Genomic DNA, 18,552 nt, shown 5'->3' on the forward strand with positions numbered 1-18,552 from the left:
GCTGTGCCTGGAGAGCTGCAGTCCCGTCTCCCCACACTGGCCTGGGGACTCCGGGACCGTTTCCCGGACGCCTCGGCCATGCACGGCAGTCTGAGGCCTCTCGGCTGATCCCGAGGAGAAGCCCCCCAGCGACCTTGACTGACACCCCAGTGCTTGCCCCGGTGCCGTCCCCGCATGGCACACAGTCCTGAGCACTGCCAGGTGAGGTGCATAGACAGAGACCGCGCCGGTAGCTCCAGAGTGCCCGGCAGGCCGCTGTGCGAGTTTGCCGCCTTCCTGCGCCCACCCCCCCCCCCCCGCGCCCCCTCCTGCCCAGCCCCCGGCCCGGAGCTGCGGCTGTCAGACGCCCTTGGGAAGAGGCGGTTCTCCTGCTCCCAGACACCGGCCGTGAGCGTTTCCCAGGGCCAGATGGGAACCGTCTTGCCTAGAGCCATCTGCCCACGCCCCCTCGATGGGTCCCAGGGGCAGCCCGGGGAGAGCTGGAGCTGCAGAGGTGAGGCGAGGGCGCAGGCGGCCGGTCCCTCCGGAAGGGCTCCTGGACCCGCTCTCCAGCTCGGCCCCTCTGCAGGGCACCTGGAACCAATCGCAGGGCCTGGGCTGCCCCACAGGCGCCCGAGCCGGCCCGCTCCAGCCCCTCCCAGCCGCCCAGGCTTGGTTTTCTGTTTCCAGGAGGAATGCGGCTCCTCACGGTTACAGTTTGTTTTTCTGGAGGAAACATTTCCGATGGGTCCAGGGGAGCCGGCTGCAGCTCTCCGCCCCGCCCCCTTCTCGCTCTTTGTCTTCTTGGGGCGTCTGGCCCTGCTCAGAGCTTACGCCCCGCTCTGCACTCAGGATTCACTCCTGGTACTGCTCGGGGATGGATGGGATGCCGGGGATTGAACCCGGGTCCGCTGCATGCAAGGAAATGCCCTGCCCAGTATTCTCTCTCTCTCTGTCTCTCTCTCTCTTCCCTCTCTGTCTCTCTCCTCTCTCTGTCTCTCTCTCCTCCCTCTCTCTCTGTCTCTGTCTCTCTCCTCTCTCTCTCTCTGTCTCTCTCCTCCCTCTCTGTCTCTCTCCTCCCTCTCTGTCTCTCTCCTCCCTCTCTGTCTCTCTCCTCCCTCTCTGTCTCTCTCCTCCCTCTCTCTGTCTCTCTGCCTCTCTCCTCTCTCTCCTATCTCTCTCTCTCCTCTTTCTCCTCTCTCTGTCTCTGTCTCTCCTCTTTCTGCCTCTCTCCTCTCTCTCCTCCCTGTCTCTCTGTCTCTGTCTCTCTGTCTCTGTCTCTCTCTCTCTCTCTCTCTCCCATACCCAGCGATGCTCAGGGGTTACTCCTGCCTGTGCACTCAGCAGTTATTCCTGGCAGTGCTCAAGGGGACCTTATGGGATGCCAAGGATCGAACCCGGGTCTGCCATGTGCCCTCCCCACTGTCCTGTTGCTCTGACCCAGTCCCAGGTCCCTGCTACCCTAAGTGCCCCAGAGGCCCGCAGACCTTCTGTTTCCCAGGAGGAGAGGAACGCCCCAGGGGCCAAACCCCCAGATTGCTCCCCGCCCCCAGCCCCGGTGGGGAGGGAATTCTCTGTCCCTTCCCGGCCGCTGAGTGAGCCAGGGCTTAGGCGGACGCGGGCGCAGCGTGCTGGGGCAGGGGCACCGGAGAGCCCGCCGTGCCCTTGTCCTGTGTCCCGCTGCTCTGGGCCCCCCCCCCCGGGCGGCTTCCGCCTGCCCCCACCCCCGCAAACGCGCCCGCTGCTCCGTTCTCCAGAAACTGCTCGTGGGGGACTGGGTTTTATTGGGAAGGGCGGGGAGGTGTTTTTCCTCCTGAAACATGCATTTTTAAATCATTTCCACTTGTGTTCACTCTTGGCGCCAAGCCAAGGCGTCTGCAGTGCTCAGAGCCTCTGTGGGCCCACGTGGGGGTGGGGGGCTGCAGCCCCCAGACCCCGGCCTGGGGGCAGCCGAGGGGGAGACACGCCGACAGGAACCTGCCCTCCCCGGGGACCCCGAGACCCGAGGGCTCCTCCTGCGCATCTGGAACTCGCCCCGCCGTCCCGCCGGCCGCCCTCTGCCCCGCACGGGGCCAGCGCGGATTTATGGCTTCCTGGGCCGGGGGGAATGTCTGCCAGGTGCGGGGGCCCAAGCCCGAGCAGCGGCCAGGGCTGAGCTGTGGGAGCTGAGAGAGTGAGTTAGAGGGGGTCTCCACTTCCTCTTGCTGCCTGAGGCCAGGCCATGGGGGGCTGCTGCAGGCGCGGGGGTGGGGGTGCAGCCACAGGCGAGCGTGGACGGGCACTGCCGCCCTGTGCTCCGAGCCTGGCCCTTGAGCACCGCATCTGGGCACTCCGGGGACGGCTCTGCAGAGGTCCGGGCTGCGCTGGGTTTGGAGACCTTCTGGTGCCACCAGATCCCACACACACACACACAGACTCACGCACACAGGCATGCAGACACACACAGACTCACACACACAGACTCACACACACAGGCGTGCAGACCACACAGACTCACACGCACACACAGACTCACACACACAGGCGTGCAGACCACACAGACTCACACGCACACACAGACTCACACACACAGGCGTGCAGACACACACAGACTCACACGCACACAGGCATGCAGACACACAGACTCACACACACAGACTCACATGCACACAGGCATGCAGACACACACAGACTCACACACACACAGACTCACACGCACACAGGCATGCAGACACACACAGACTCACACACACAGACTCACATGCACACAGGCATGCAGACACACACAGACTCACACACACACAGACTCACACGCACATAGGCGTGTAGACACACACAGACACACACACACAGACTCACACACACACACAGACACACACACAGACACACACACAGACTCACACGCACACAGGCCTGCAGACACACAGACTCACACGCACACAGGCCTGCAGACACACAGACTCACACACACACAGGCCTGCAGACACACACAGACTCACACACAGGCCTGCAGACACACACAGACACACACACACACAGGCATGCAGACACACAGACTCACGCACACAGACTCACACACAGACTCACGCACACAGGCGTGCAGACACACACAGACACACACACAGACTCACACGCACACAGGCCTGCAGACACACAGACTCACACACACAGCTGCCCCTTGTGGGCCTCGTGGCCCCCCAGCAGTGTCGTGGGACTGCTCAGGAGAGAGCTCAGTGCCGGCTGGGGCCCGCACACACGCGAGGAAGGGTCTCTGGGTGTGTTGTTCCCGCCCTGGTAGGCGCCTCCGCCCACTCACGGGTGCCAGGTGCGGAGTTGTTCCAGGCCCTGCTGGGCAAGCCCCTCCCCCCAGACACACACACACACACACACACACACACACACACACACACACACACACAGTCCCCAGAGCTCCGTGTCCTGTCTGGGCTCTGAAAACCAGTGCTCAGAGGAGGGTAGGCACACGTGAAGCGCGTGTCTGCCCGGCCGCCCCTGCCCGCCTGCAGGGCCCTCCTGGGTTCCTGCCCGCTCTTCACGCCTGCTGGGGGCTGGCCAGGCCACCCCCGCCCCCTCCCTCCTCCTCCTCCTGGCCGGGGGCGGGAGCCCCTGGGGAGCTGCCCTATCCCCCACACCACGCTGTCCCCAGACGCACAGGCCGAGCCCGTCCGGGGACCCCGGGGCTTCAGGACAGGGACGGGCCATCGAGTCATTTGCGAGGCCAGACGCTGGGCCGCGCTGTCTGCCCTGGAATCTGGCCGGATGGGCAGCGGGTGGCGGGTACCCACAGCCGTGCGGGGCACCGGCCCCCCTCTCCGAGGGACAGCAGCGTGCGGCTCTGCGAGGGACAGGAGTCCGGCCCCCGTGGCCTGGGCTGTGTGGCTGGACAGGGTGTCAGGGCCCCAGGGCCTCACGGGCTTGCTCGGGGCTGGGGGAGGGGGAGAGGGGTCCTCGCCCCCTCCCACACCCTGCTCCCCCGCCCGGCGGGCCCCGGGTGGGCTGGCTTTCTTCTCCCCGCTGTCGGGGCCCTGAGGGGAGCTACGGGCTCCCTGGAAACGTTCATGAGCGCGCGCGGCTTCTCGCCGGCAGGGCCGCTCGCAGGCAGCTGTTGGCTTCCTGGAAGCAGGGACCGTGCCTTTCGGGGGGGTGGGGGGGAGAGACAGGCGGGGCCTGTCCGGGATCTGACGCTGCCAACTGAAAACCAGAACAGAGCCGTGAGCCAGGGCGCGTCAGCTGGCCCTCTGTCCCCGCTGTGACTAGGGCTGTTCCTGCAGCCCAGCACACACGCACGTTCCCCCCCAACCCCCCGTGGAGGCCTTCACGGCCCGGCAGCACTGGGAGCTTGAGGACCCCCAGCCGTCACCCCCAGTGGTTCTCGCCGTGTCCCAGAGCCCTCGGCCGGAAGCTCCCTGCTGAGAGCAAGCTGGCGGGGGGCACAGAAGGCCACCGGGAGCCCCGTGCTCAGCGCTGGGCCCTTGCGGCATCTCTGCCTCGGGACCCCTGGCCTGCCCGGCACAGACGGGTGCTGTGTCCACAGGCCTGGCGGGGGCCGCGCTCAGCGGTGCTCAGGGCTTACTCCTGGCCGGGGGGCTCAGGGTGTGTGGTGCTGGGGATCGCACCCAGGCCCGCCAAGCCCCCTCTGTCGCTGCCCCCACTCGCCCCCTGCCTACGAGGAACACGGCGTGGGCTGTGCCTGTCACCGTGCCTGGGCAGGGTTGAGGGGCAGTGCCCCTCCTGCACGGGATACAGGCCACTGACCACCGGCCACTGCTGGGGGCCCAGGCAGCGCTGAATTGGCACCCGCTGTGTGTTGGCACACCCCCTGCAGGACAACTCAGCCTCTCAGTGCTCCTGGACACCTCCTCCAGGCAGCCTGCCAAAGGTCCCCTCTCCTCAGCCCTCCTGAGCTGCGTCTCCCCCGCCCCCTACTTCCTTGAGTGCCAGCTCTGGGGTCCAGGCCCTGCTGGTGTGGGAGTGGATTCCCATCGTCTCTGTCCGCGTGCCGGGTGCAGTGGGCGCTTGAGAAGGGGACTGGGACGGTGTCCTGGCCCAGACCTCGCTAGCCCCTCCTGTCCCTCTGCCCTCTGGCGTCGCCCCGAGTGCCCAGGGAAGGCCCTCCCACACGCCATGCGGCTGTGGGAGAGAGCACCCTCCCGTGAGCACCCGGAAAGGGGAGGGGGCTCGAATGGACCGTGGAGGACCCTTCCCCAGCCTGGCAGTCTTGCGGGGAGAGGGAGCGACTGTCACCTTCCTGGGCCCCTGCAGGGAGGGCGCAGACACGCGGCTTCCGGGGTCTCCGTGACCGCGGGTGGGCTGGGGGGGCCGGGCCCGGCGGTTGGCTCAGCCGAGCCCTCTGGGGTCGCCCCCGCGCCCGCGCCCCGCGCTCACGGCCGCCCCCGCCCCGCCCCCCGCAGACTCGCTGTCCGTGTCCAGCAACGACGCCAGCCCGCCCGCCTCGGTGGCGGCGCTGCAGCCGCACGTGCTGGGCGCGCAGAGCTCGCCGGGCCCCAAGCGGCCGGGGAACACGCTGCGCAAGTGGCTCACCAGCCCCGTGCGCCGGCTCAGCAGCGGCAAGGCCGACGGGCACGTCAAGAAGCTGGCGCACAAGCACAAGAAGAGCCGCGAGGTGCGCAAGAGCGCCGACGCCGGCTCGCAGAAGGACTCGGACGACAGCGCCGCCACCCCGCAGGACGAGACCCTGGAGGAGGTGCGCGCGCCCGCCCAGCCCCCTGCCCCGCCCCGCCCCCTACCTCTGCCCCCGCCCCCTGCCTCTGCCGTCAGACAGGCACCCAGGACCCTGCCGCTGCAGCTGCTATCTGACAGCTTCCTGGTCCCGCGCCTGCGGTCAGCCGGGCTCTGGACCCAGGCCTTCCCCGTCCGCAGGGGCCCCTGTTTCTTGCCCCTCCCCCTCCTCCTGGCACAGCCTTCAGCTGTGCGGTGCGCTTGGGGGGACACCTGCTCCCCTCACCTGCCCGAAGACTCTCCCGCACCCCCGGGGTAAGGCCCGCCCCAGGGTGCCCTCCTCCAGGCGCCCTGCCGCACCTTCAGTGCCGGGGGGCTGCAGAAGGGCCCCGTGTTTGCCTTTCAGCTTAGATGACTCCCCCACCAACCACCCGCCTAGTCCCGCCCAGACTGGGCAAGGGCGGGGGGCATGGGGTGGACTTAGTGCAAGTCCTGGGCCTGTCCACCGGCCGCCTTGTCCCTCTGTGCCCTTCACCGGGCTGGAGTCAGTTTCCCCCAGAGGGGAGGGACCGAGACTGGGCCCACCCGCTCTCCGCGTGGGGGAAGTCGGGGCTGAGGCCTGCCAGGACACGTGGTGGCCGCGGGTTGCTGCCCCCCTCGAGAGTCCCCCGCCCCCCTCGGGCCCCCCACCCGCCCGCGTCTCAGGCGCGTGTCCGTGTGCTTGCAGAGAGGCCGGAACGAGGGCCTGAGCAGCGGGACCCTGTCCAAGTCGTCGTCCTCGGGCATGCAGAGCTGCGGGGAGGAGGAGGGCGAGGAGGGCGCGGACGCCGTGCCCCTGCCCCCGCCCATGGCCATCCAGCAGCACAGCCTGCTCCAGCCCGACGCGCAGGACGACAAGGTGAGCCGGGCGGGCCCGTCCGTGGGAGGGCGGGGACGGGGCTGGGCCAGGGGGTCCGGGGGACGCCCCCCGCTCCTCTCCCCAGCGTGCCGACACTCCCGCTCCTGCGGTCGGCCCAGAGGCCCCAGGCGGCCGGCGGGGAGAGTGTTCACGAGGTTGTCACTGGTGCTTGGTTCCCTGTTATGGCACCAACTACGTTTTCTGAGGCGAACGTTTCCATCGGTTTCCCGCTTTTTTCTTCCGTTTCCTTCCCTGACGCTCTCCTTTGTCCCGGTGCGGGGGCTTGCTCAGTTCACCAGATTTCATGAGTTGGAAACGGCCAGGGTCCCGGGATTAATAGTTGTGAGACCTCATGCACAGCCGTGAGGCCCCTGATGGCCAGCCGTGAGGCCCCTGATGGTCAACCGTGAGGCCTTGATGGTCAGCTGTGAGGTGATGGTCAGCGGTGAGGCCCCTGCTGGCCAGCCGTGGTACCTGTGGTGGACAGAGCCCCTTCTCCGTGCCGGGCGTCCGCTCCCCGCTGTGTTCCCGCAGCGAGGTGCCCGGCGGGCGCGGGCCCTGACCGCCCCTTCTCTCCCCCCGCTGTGTGGCGCTGGCTGCAGCATTTCGTCGACGTGTGCTCTGTGTCCGTGTGGGCCGGGCTCCCCTACCTCTCCGCCTGACCCCCGCCCGCCCCAGCCCCGGCCTCTCCGCCAGCATCTCCGGCCGATGCGTGCGCGCGAAGGCCCCCGGGGCCCGGCCCGTCCGTCTGCGTGCGCTGGGTCTGGCGACAGCAGCCCGCGGCTTGCCCTTCCCCCCCCCCCCCCCCCGCACCCCTCCTGGCCCCCAGTCACCTGCAAACAGGCCCTGTTTGCGAACCGCTGAACTCGAGCCCAGCCCCGGACCCTCCTCCCCCGCCCCCCGCCGCCCTGCTGCCCGCTGCCCGTTTCTAGCCCCCGGTGGTGTCGAAGGCCGAGAGGCCCCCAACTGTGCCCAGCACTGGTCCCGGGGAAGTGGATGGACGGACATGGTGAGCGCGTCCCTGCCCCGCCTGGCCCCTTCTCAGGCCAAGATGGTCCAGAGCCTCCTGCGGGCCTCCTGGTGAGCCCAGTGCCCCTCCGCCGTCTCCCACCCCTCTGTCAGGGCGTCCTGGGGGCGCCCAACCCCCCCACTTTGGGGAACCGGCTGTGCCGGGCCCCGGTGCTCCCGCCTCGCCCCCAAACGGGCTCTGTGGAATGTCCTTTCGGAGGCCGTCAGCTGCCCGGAAATAAACGCCAACAAAGACAGACGCCTGGTCTCCTTGTCTGCAAGGGCTTCTGGGAAGCGGCCGCGCCTGCAGGGGCATATCCGGCCGCCGGTGACTGATTCGGCCCCCTCCCCCCGCCTCCCCCCGCCTCCAGGCCTCCTCTCGACTCCTGGTCCGCCCCACCAGCTCCGAGACGCCCAGCGCCGCCGAGCTCGTCAGCGCCATCGAGGAGCTGGTCAAGAGCAAGATGGTGAGGCTCCTGCCGGGGCAGGGGCGGGGCCGGGCGGGGGGCGCTGCAGGGCCCGTCCCTCGGGTGTCCCCCAGGGCAGCTGCCCTGGGGCCCGGGCACACCCTCGCGTCCCTTCCAGGCGCTGGAAGATCGGCCCAGCTCCCTCCTGGTGGACCCAGGGGACAGCAGCAGCCCGTCCTTCAACCCTTCCGACAACTCACTCCTGTCCTCGTCCTCGCCCATCGACGAGATGGAAGAGAGGAAGTGCAGCTCCCTGAAGAGACGGCGGTACGCGCGGGCACCTCCTGTCCCCTAGGGCCTCGGCGGGCGCCTCCTGTCCCATAAGGCCGCAGCGGGCAGCCTCCTGTCCCCTAGGGCCGCAGCGGGTGCCTCCTGTCCCCTAAGGACAGGCCCGCGGTGGGCGCCTCCTGTCCCCTGAGGCCGGGGCGGGCACCTCCTGTCCCCTGAGGCCGGGGCGGGCACCTCCTGTCCCCTAAGGCCATGGCGGGCACCTCCTGTCCCCTGAGGCCGCGGCGGGCGCCTCCTGTCCCCTAGGGCCGCGGCGGGCACCTCCTGTCCCCTAAGGCCAGGCCCGCGGCGGGCGCCTCCTGTCCCCTAAGGCCGAGGCGGGCACCTCCTGTCCCCTAGGGCCGCAGCGGGTGCCTTCTGTCCCCTAAGGACAGGCCCGCGGTGGGCGCCTCCTGTCCCCTGAGGCCGCGGCGGGCACCTCCCCTGTCCCCAGAGGGAAGGGGCCAGGACTCCCCCAGACAGCGGGGGTTGGGGCGGGCCTCAGGGAGTCACCGTGTCTAGCCCTCAGGGTCCACAGGCACAGGATGGGAACGAGCTCGACTCGTCCTGTCCCTGCTGCGGGGCAACTTCGGCCTCTGCTGCCCCTTGCCACTCTCCAGATAGTCTCTTTTCGTTTGGGGGGGTCTGGAGGGGGCTTTGGTTTGTTCTGTGTTTCTGTTGCTGTTGGTTGGTTTGGGGCCAGCTGCTCGGCCTTACTCCTGGCTCTGCACTCAGGCATTACTTCTGGCGGTGCTCGGGGTACCGTAGGGGGTGCCAGGGATCAAACCCGGGTCCGCCACCTGCCAGCCAAGCACCCCCACCCCCCCCACACACTTTTCTGGTGCTCCGGCCCCCCGTCTCTTCCTTTCTCCTGCGCTGTGGTTAGCACACGCTCTACCTTTCCTCGACCTGGGGTCCAAGTGTGTTTCTGAACCATCCGGGTCGTCAGTACGCGGCCACCCTCCAGCCCCTCCCCTCCCCGCCCGCCCTGTCCACCCACACCCGCCCCTCCCCCGCTCCTCTCTGTGCCTGGGGCTGGGCCGGATTGGGGGCTGGGACCGCCCCCCCAACTCTCTTCTTTTCATCCTTTCTGTTCCATCCGCGAGGATATGGCGTGGATTCCGCCGCCCTCCCCAGCCCCACGCGGGACCTTAGTGATGTTCCTTAGTCCCGGGAAGCAGCTCATGTCGGGGAGGCCCCAGGAATGTTGCAGAATCTTAAGTTTAGCCTGGGCCCTGGAGAGGCGCAAACACGCTGCTCGTGGGGGGGGGGGGGGGGGCGGAGACGCGTCCGGTGCGGACCGAGCCCCCCTCCAGTGGCCGCGCCAACCCCGCTGGTGGACGGGAGGGAGCTTCTCAGCCCAGTGGCGGTACCCGCCATGCTCATCACATCTCTGACTCGAGGGATGTCAGCGGTCAGTGGCCTTGGCAGGGAAAGAGACGCTTTTCCACGGAGAAGCGCTCGCTTCAGCTTCGAACACGGGGGCCGGGGCTTTCCCTGCGTGGCCGCGATGCTGCCCCGGAGCAGGGCCAGGGAGAAAAGGCTGGGGGGAGGTGCCTGAGCAGCACCCGGTCCCCCGAGCCCAGCCAGGTGCGGCCCCCAAATCACAGCGGCAGAACTGCTGAATCAGTCAGCCCCCAGGACCTGTGGGCCGAGCAGGGACCCTTCCCCAGTCTCGGGTGCCATGGGGCGCCCTGTGTGGGCCTGAGTGTGGCCTGGGACATTCAGGCCCGGCGCCCGGCATGCCAGGGGGAGGTGATCGTGACCCTTCCCCTGAGGAACTGGGAAGTGTGGGCGGTCACCGCGGCTTCTCTCTCTCTCTCTCCCCCCAGCTACGTGTTGCAAGAATTAGTAGAGACGGAGCGCGACTACGTGCGGGATCTCGGCTGTGTGGTTGAGGTATGCGTCCCCAGCTGGAGCAAGCCAGGGGCCAGAGAGATAGCACTGTGGGTAGCGTGCTCACCTGGCTTATGGTTGTTAGGTTGAGCGATCGATGAGTCAGGGGCACAGGGACACGCAAAGCATGTGGAATGTTGAGGCTCCAGCCACTTAGCACCGACCGGCTTTTGCAGTCTCCCTGTATTGGGTGATCCGAGCATCTAGCACACTTCAGAGTACAGAAGATCAGACACCTCAAAGTGCTTATTGTCCTGTAGCCTAGTATCTAAGGCTCAGCGTTCCTGGTGAAGCAGACAGACCAGCTCGTGATCCTTTACTTCCCGCTTCCCGTAAGTTCCACATCAGAGCCCACGCAAGCCCGCACAGCAGCCCGCAAGCTGTTTGCTTAACGTTCGCCCCAGCATAGCACAGTTATCTCGAGCGAAAAGCAGCTACTGCGGCGTGCTGAGCCCAGCCCAGCCCACTCAGAGTTCCTCACGGTTTGCAAGGCAGCATCTTTGAAACATCCTCATGACTCTGGTCAGGCTCCACTACACGGTTCCGTCCCGGGCACCCCTTAGCACCTGGGTCTGCCCCCAAAGACCAGAAATAACCGGCAGGGTGTTGAGTACCTGACCGAGGTTCACGATGGCTTTCAGGGGCCAGCAGACTCCTCAGTAGGGTTCGCCCTAGAGGGCCAGTCCCCGTCCTTGGTCAGTGTTAAGTCGTCGGTTCGACCATCGAGTTGATCACGCGCGGGTCGGGCGGGAAGGAGCCCGGGAGAGCAGGTGTGGCCCCAGAAGCGTTCTCCCCGAGACCCACCTGCACGCGGAGCTTGGCGTGTGCCCGCGGCCACGCGTCTTCCCGCCGCTCGGGGGGCCGCCGTCCGCGTGACTCGGGCGCACACTAAGGCCCCTGTCGAGTGAATCCCAGAAATGGGGTGAGCGTGGGTGGACGCGGTTCCTCCGGGCGCAATGCTGAGAACGCAGGGGATGACGACGGGGCAGGCCAGACGCTTCCCTGTCCCCCGCCAGTGCAGAGGCTCGCAGCGGGGACCCGCCTGCACCCTCCCATGGGGAGTCAGGTGGGCAGCCCCGGGACAGCCCCGGGAGCCGGGGCCATCACCCACGGGAGCTGCCCCCCCGCCCGCAGGGCTACATGGCGCTGATGAAGGAGGACGGCGTCCCCGACGACATGAAGGGCAAGGACAAGATCGTGTTCGGCAACATCCACCAGATCTACGACTGGCACCGAGAGTACGTAGCCCGGCCTGCGAGGGCCTCTCGGGGGGCACGTCTCATGAACCGGAAGGGGCCCCTGCCTCCAGGCCCCCTGCGGCCCCTCCCCGGGGTCGTGACACCACATCCCCCCGTGCCGGGGGTTTGGGGTGAGCAGCCGAGTGCGTCCGTGCGAGGCCCTCGGTGCCCTTAGCGGCAGAGTGGCAGCCGCCTGCCGGACACACGGACAGCGACCAGGCCTCGGGGGGATGGGGGGCAGAGGCTCTCCCTGACCTAACCCAGACAGGGTCCACAGGCCACTGGGCCTGTGAGGGCCGGTCGCCCCGGGTTCCCCTGAGTCCTGCTTCTCCATACCCATCACGGGGCCGGACAGACAGCACGGCGGGCCGGGCACTGGCCTCGCACGCAGCTGACCCAGGTCCAGTCCCCCGCGTCCAGCATCCCCAGCCCCCCAGGAGTGATCCCTGAGCACTGTCGGGCCTGGCCCCAGACAAACAAGCGATCGTGATTGTTAGGGATTCCCCAGCCCGGCCACGGCATGCTGTAGACCGCCTCAGGGGGCGCGGCGTGGCTCCCCCGAAAGGCCCGGCTCCTGCACCTGCACGGACACCGGGGACATGAGGAGAGCCCCCCCCCCCCCCCCCGCAAAGCCCAGTGTGCGGAGAGGCCCCTGGGGCTGTGGGCTCCCCCCCCCACACACACACACACACACGTCCCACGGCTGCTTTCCTCGTGCTGACGGGAGCCAGAAGCCACGTGGGAGCCCCCGGGATGGAGCCAGCAGCAGCCAGGGCTCTGCAGAGCCCCAGACACTAGCGGGGTCCACGCCCCTCCAGCACATGTCAGAGCGAGGAGACCCTCGCCCCCCTCCCCCACCGCTCTTAGCTCTGCACTCATCCCCACCTGTGATTTCCCTGGGGGTGACGTTTTTACCACCAGAATCTGAGTCCTGGAATACTCGGGGAGAGAGACCCAAATGGGCATAGCTGGGGCCGGAGCCATAGCACAGCGGGTAAGGCCTTTGCCTTGCATGTGGCCGACCCAGGTTCCATTCCCAGCATCCCATAGGGTTCCCCGAGCACTGCTTCCAGGAGTAATTCCTGAGTGCAGAGCCAGGAGTAACCCGAGCATTGCTGGGTGTGAGCCCCCACCAAAAAAAATGGGCACAGGTGCCAAGGTCGGTGTTCCATATCTCTGATTGCCCAGTCTGACCCCCGGTATATACGCTCGAGGGCGATAGCGCAGTGGGGAGGGCGCTTGCTTTGCACACCGCCGACTTGGGTTCAGTCCCCAGCGTCCCACATGGTCCCTGGAGCACCACCAGGAGTGATTCCTGAGTGCCGCCGGGTGTGGCCCCAAAACAGTAACAACCACAACAAAAATCGTAAGATGGATGAGAACCTTATTGTCGGCACAAGGACCAAATGATTTCAGAACAGACCTGAGGGCCGGGGAGAGAACTCCTGGGGCTGGCGCACGTGCTGGGCCCGGCTCAGCTCTGGCAGCACACGGTCCCCCAGAACAGGCAAGGAGGTCAGGCTGAAACCTGGGACACCCTGGGCTCTGGACTCACACTGCTTCCCCCCCCCCCCGCCCCTGATTTTATTTTATTTAATGGGTTACTTGACTCTCCGGCCAGGAAAATGTGTCCTGTTTGGTCTCTGGAGTCAAACTGCCCGTGGGAGGGATGGTCACGGCCTCAGGCCCCAGGCTCCCTGGCTGCTGCCCGCGCCTCTGTGTCCAGTGCGGGCGCACGCTGGCCACTCCCGCTGGCCTGTGGAGAGGGACCGCTGGGCAAAGATGAGCCTCGTCTGCGGCCCAAGGGCTGGAGTCCGGCTCTCAAGTCGCCTCCTCTCGTTGCAGCTTTTTTTTAGGAGAGTTGGAGAAGTGCCTTGAAGATCCGGAAAAACTAGGATCCCTTTTTGTTAAACATGTACGTACCATGTTCCTGGTCCCCCGTCCCGCTTTCGGAGGGCCTGCCCAGTGAGGGAGGACCTGGGAGGCCCGGTGTGGAGGGGGGTTCAGGCCCGGGGTTCCCCTGGGCGGGTGAGCTGACAGCGCCACCTAGTGGTTGGCGTGGGGGCCCTGCAGGGTTTCTGGGCACAGAGCGGGGATACATCCCTGTGTCCTCGCCACGTCATGTGTGTTTCAGAAATGCATGTGATACAAGAGACTGTTTGGGAAACAATTTTTTATTTTTCAAAAATGAGTCACAAGTTTTTGCGTTTTTGTTGCCACAAGTCTCTTTCATGTCTTACCCGAAGATGGGTGACTTATTTGTTCTGCTTCTGCATTTTATTTTGAGGGGGGTGTTAAAATATTTGAGGACAGTAAGATTATCCTCAGAGAAGCAGGGAGTCGGAAGGGAACCGGCACTGTGTGAGCTTCCACGCCGGTTAGTTTCCGGGTGAGAGGCTGGGTGCCCGCGGGCCGGGCGCCTGCCCTACTGCGTGTGATGCCACCGCGCGGCTCCCTCAGCCCCGCGCCCGGACTCTCCCGGCGGAAGTTCTAGCCTTTGGCCTGACCCCTCCGCGCCCTCCCCCTGGGCACGTCCGGCCGCGCGTTCACCTTCGGAACACAAGCCCGTGTAGGTGCTTGCGGGGATGCCCGCCTGGTGCCCGCGGGCACGGAGTTGGGACTGGGCACCCGTTGCTCTCTGGACTAGACGCGGCCCCCGTGACGGCGGCTGCCCTTGCCCACAGCCCAGCCCGGCGCCTGCGTTCCCGCGAGAGCACTGTGCAGTGGGTGCCCCTGGGAGGGGACCCTAGACTGTGCTGAAGGGCCCATCGTTGTGACTGTCTCTGGTCCCTCTCCAGGGACGTCCCGAGGCAGAACTGCGTGTGGGTGGGTGCCAGCGCCGCACAGAGGGAAGGAAATGAGCTGGAGGGTTATTTGGTGCTCGTTTTCATTGAGGTGGTTTTTTGTTGTTGTTGTTTTGCTTTTTGGGGTTTTTTGTTTGTTTTGGTTTCTTTTCTTTTTGGGTCACACCCAGCGATGCACAGGGGTTACTCATGGCTCTGCACTCAGGAATTACTCCTGGCAGTGCTCGGGGATCCTATGGGATGCTGGGAATCGAATCCGGGTCGGCTGTATGCAAGGCATTTGCCCTCCCCACTGTGCTATTGCTCCAGCCCCAAATTGAGTGTTTTTTAATACTGATTTTTATTTTTATTGAGTCGCCAGGAGAAAGAGCATGGCAAAACTATTCATGGTCGGGTTTCAGTGTCACCGTGTTCCAGCACCCATCCCTCCACCTGTGCAGTTTCCCAGCACCAGGGTCCCCGGTTCCCTCCTACGCCCCCCACCCCCCCCCAGCCCTGCCTGCCTCTGTGGCGGGCCACCTCTCCTCCCTCTTGCGGTACAGACGCTGAGAGGTCATCCTGTGCCTTTACCTCCTTTCAGCACTCAGTTCCCGTCCAGAGGGGTCATGTCCTGGCCCCTCTCTGTCTTCTCCACCCTCTGCCCCCCTTCCCACACACACACACACACACACACACACACACACACAAAAACACATCCTTGTGGTTTCCGACCACTGACCAGTCCTGGCCCTTTGGGAATTGTTCACGCTTGATGCAAAGCCTCGGGGACCGTCCCCAGAATAGGGGAGGGGCTGTGCTGCCCGGGGGCCCAGGGCCGGGTCTGACCGTCTGTGCTTCCGTCCCCAGGAGAGAAGGTTGCACATGTACATAGTGTATTGTCAGAACAAACCAAAGTCTGAGCACATTGTCTCAGAGTACATCGATACCTTTTTTGAGGTAAGACCCACAGTCCGCATGACGTTGCTAAATCCCCCCTTGCCCGAAGATGTTCAGAAATCAGAGTAGGCGTTTCCCGAGAGACGGCCTCCGCCCAGCCTCCTGTGCGGGAGGGCTGAGCCCGGCCTTGCTTCCCGGGGAGCAGAGAAGTGGGCGTGAAGACCGTCAGGGGTCCAGTTCCCGGGTCACATGCAGACCACGGTCACTGTCACCGTGAGGGCGACTGTCAGTTCCGTGTGCATACGCACACATGTGCAGGCGTGTGTGTGCGTGCGTGAGCACTGATATGCAGCACCAGGTCACACATTAAACTTCGCTTTAGATCTTTTGTCATTCATCCTTTGAAATTTAAGGTCCCCAAATTATTCACTGTGTAAAGATTAAATACGTGCGTGGGAGGTGGTGGGCTGGAGCCATAGCACAGCGGGTGGGGCATCTGCCTTGCATGCGGACGACCCGGGTTTGATTCCTCCACCCCTCTCAGAGAGCACGGCAAGCTACCAAGAGTATCTCGCCTGTACGGCAGAGCCTGGCAAGCTCCCTGTGGCGTATTCGATATGCCAAACACAGTAACAACAAGTCTCAGATGGAGATGTTACTGGTGCCAGCTCCAGCAAATCCATGAGCGACAGGATGACAGAGTGACAGTGCTGGGAGGTGTGGGGGGGGGGGCGGGATAGCCTTTAAGTGGTTCTCAGAACAACTGACTCGGGAACGTCCTGGTGTCAGACACCCTCGTGGGCACCGCAGGTGGCCCTGGGTGGTTGGGCGGGTTCCCCTGCCCTTCAGGCCGCCCCACAGGTGACAGCCCTGAGGTGGGGTTTGTGCTTTGGACCTGCAGGACCTGAAGCAGCGGCTGGGGCACCGGCTGCAGCTCACAGATCTGCTCATCAAGCCAGTGCAGAGAATCATGAAGTACCAGCTGCTCCTCAAGGTGGGCGGCTCAGCCCGGGGGCGGGGAGGGGGTGGGGAGGGGGGCCTGCCCTCGGAAGGAGCCAGCAGCCCAGCTGTTTCTCGCCGCTGGTACTTGAGAGCAGCATTTGTCGACCAGGGGTGTAGGGCCCCCGTGTGCCACTGCCTAAAGTATTCCGAAGGGGCACAGGTGAAAGAAACGGGGTGCACAGCTCGAGACTGGGGGTCGATCAGAAAGGCCAGGACAGCCCCAGGAAGGGAACAGGGCCAGGGGGTAGATGTTTATAATAAATCTGTGGGAAAGCCGTTTAATTATTAAATATTAATATTTAATGTGCAGATATTAAATGGTATAATTTCACTGCTTTAGAGGAAACTTTTTTTTTTTTCAAAAAGCTTTCTCCACCCCCCCCCCCCAGACCCTGGAGGCTCTTTAATGGACCTTTTTAAAAACCTTTTTATGGTTGAGGTTCTGTGGTTTACAGTACCGATCGTCACGGTTTCAAATTTACAGAATTCCAACTCCACAGCCCTCTCCCAACTCAGTGTTGCCTTTGGCCCCTTGTTGCTGCCTCGCTGTTTAAGACCCACATATGAGAGAGCATTCTCTACCCATTCCTTTCTTGCTGACTTCACTCAGCCTGAGGCCCTCTAGTTCCATCTATTTTGCAGCAATTGCATGATTCCACTCTTTTCAGAGCTGCGTACTATTCCATCGTGTCTACAGACCACAACATTTGTTCATCTGTAGTTGGGTATTTGGGTGCTTTCTCCCCTGTTTTTTTTTTCTATTCTGTCCGTTTTCCATTTCCTCTCAGATAGCAGTCCACTGTCGACCCCGTGTCTTTGGGTCCTGGTGTCTGGGGTCTAGTTAAGTATTTGCAGCAGGCAGTGTGTGTGACGCCCCTGCCCCGCCCCCCCCCCCCCCAGCGCTGAGGGCTCACAGCTCCAGCTGAAGTCCCAAACACCTCTTTAGTCCACACCCTGCCAAGCCCATCTCTCAGATCCCGGCTGCAGAGAGAGGGGAGGGCGGTCCTGGCCCTCACTGCGCCCCCGTTTCCCTCGCAGGACTTCCTCAAGTACTCCAAGAAGGCCAGCCTGGACACGTCGGAATTGGAGGTGCGTGGGCCGGGGTCTGCTGGGCCTGGGTTTGTGGCGGGCGTGGTCTCTGATGGGCGGGGTCTCTGCTGGACTGGGCTCTCTGCGGGGCGGGCTCTCTGCAGGGCGGGGTCTCCTAGGGGCGGGCTCTCAGCTGGACTGGGCTCTGCGGGGCGGGGTCTTGCCGGTGGAGCCTGTGCCTGGTGCTGACCCCTGTCCCGCCCGCAGCGCGCCGTGGAGGTCATGTGTATCGTCCCCAAGCGGTGCAACGACATGATGAACGTGGGCCGGCTGCAGGGGTTCGACGTAAGCACCACCTCATCGCGCGCCCCGACCCCTGCACCCACCGGGCACTGCCCCCGGCCCTCCCCTGCACCCGTGGGTGCTGCGGCTCACCTTCCTTCCGTGCCTTGACCCCGCCGGTGCTCCCCCTGCACGAGCCTCAGCTCTTCGGGGCGTCTGCAGTGGAGTTTCTCCCCCCCCACCCCGGGTCGCGGGTGCAGGGGGAGGGCTCCTCTCCGTCCCGCTGTGAACCCGCCTACCAGACCCCCAGACTCTCTGGCTTCGGCCCTGGATGTATGCAAAGGCCATCCTTTACTTGAGGCCGCTGAGCTGACTGCCGGGCCCAGGGGGGTGCGGTGGGCAGGGAGGGGGGCTGCCCGCTCCCAGGCCCCGCCCCCAGCAAGTCAGATACCCATCGCAGGACAGGAAACGGAACCTAGGGCCGGGGCAGTAGTCCAGTGGGGAGGGTGTTTGCCTTGCACGCAGCCAGCCGGGGGTTCAATCCCGCATCCATATGGTCCCCCGAGCACTTCCAGGAGTAACCCCTGAGCATCTCCAGGTGTGACCCAAAAAGCAAAAAAAAAGGGAAAAACTGAGGTCTAGGTCCCCGGGCCCCCAGCAGACACGCCCTTGTTCTGGGCCGGGCCCGCAGGAACTGGGAGCCCTGACTCGATCTCCCCGTGTGCCTCCCCCACAGGGTAAAATCGTGGCCCAGGGCAAGCTGCTCCTGCAGGACACGTTCCTGGTCACCGACCAGGACGCGGGCCTCCTGCCGCGCTGCCGGGAGCGGCGGGTCTTCCTCTTTGAGCAGATCGTCATCTTCAGCGAGCCGCTGGACAAGAAGAAGGGCTTCTCCATGCCTGGCTTCCTGTTCAAGAACAGCATCAAGGTACGCGCCTCCCCCGCCCACAGGGCCCTTCCGCCAGCCTGAGTCCCCGTCCAGGGGCACGTGCCTCAGGAATTTTCTAGAAGCTTCCAGAGTCTTGGATTCCCCCTGTCCCACCCCTGCCTGTGGCCTCCAGGGACTGTCACTGCCCCGCCTCCACAACGAGCCGGCCGCAGCCCAGCCACTTTGGCGCCCTAAGTCCCCA

At 65.0% G+C, this 18,552-nt stretch overlaps 1 protein-coding gene across 4 annotated transcripts in view; it reads left to right on the top strand.

Annotated features, from left to right (window-relative positions):
* Positions 1-18,552, top strand: part of TRIO (trio Rho guanine nucleotide exchange factor) — a 156,675-nt gene that overhangs the window by 120,798 nt on the left and 17,325 nt on the right. For 3 of the 4 annotated variants that reach the window (XM_055136851.1, XM_055136856.1, XM_055136862.1), the window contains exons 35-46: positions 5,388-5,680; positions 6,383-6,553; positions 7,933-8,028; positions 8,147-8,295; positions 10,128-10,194; positions 11,326-11,429; positions 13,275-13,344; positions 15,080-15,169; positions 16,011-16,103; positions 17,150-17,200; positions 17,408-17,485; positions 18,159-18,350. In XM_055136851.1, the coding sequence (XP_054992826.1) occupies positions 5,388-5,680; positions 6,383-6,553; positions 7,933-8,028; positions 8,147-8,295; positions 10,128-10,194; positions 11,326-11,429; positions 13,275-13,344; positions 15,080-15,169; positions 16,011-16,103; positions 17,150-17,200; positions 17,408-17,485; positions 18,159-18,350 (1,454 nt within the window). Of the gene's footprint in view, positions 1-5,387; positions 5,681-6,382; positions 6,554-7,155; positions 7,360-7,932; positions 8,029-8,146; positions 8,296-10,127; positions 10,195-11,325; positions 11,430-13,274; positions 13,345-15,079; positions 15,170-16,010; positions 16,104-17,149; positions 17,201-17,407; positions 17,486-18,158; positions 18,351-18,552 lie in introns of those variants that run through there. The other variant, XM_055136864.1, reaches the window with a different exon arrangement.

This window comes from Sorex araneus, chromosome 1 (genome assembly GCF_027595985.1).
Source record: "Sorex araneus isolate mSorAra2 chromosome 1, mSorAra2.pri, whole genome shotgun sequence".
In the NCBI taxonomy this organism is placed as follows: domain Eukaryota; kingdom Metazoa; phylum Chordata; class Mammalia; order Eulipotyphla; family Soricidae; genus Sorex; species Sorex araneus.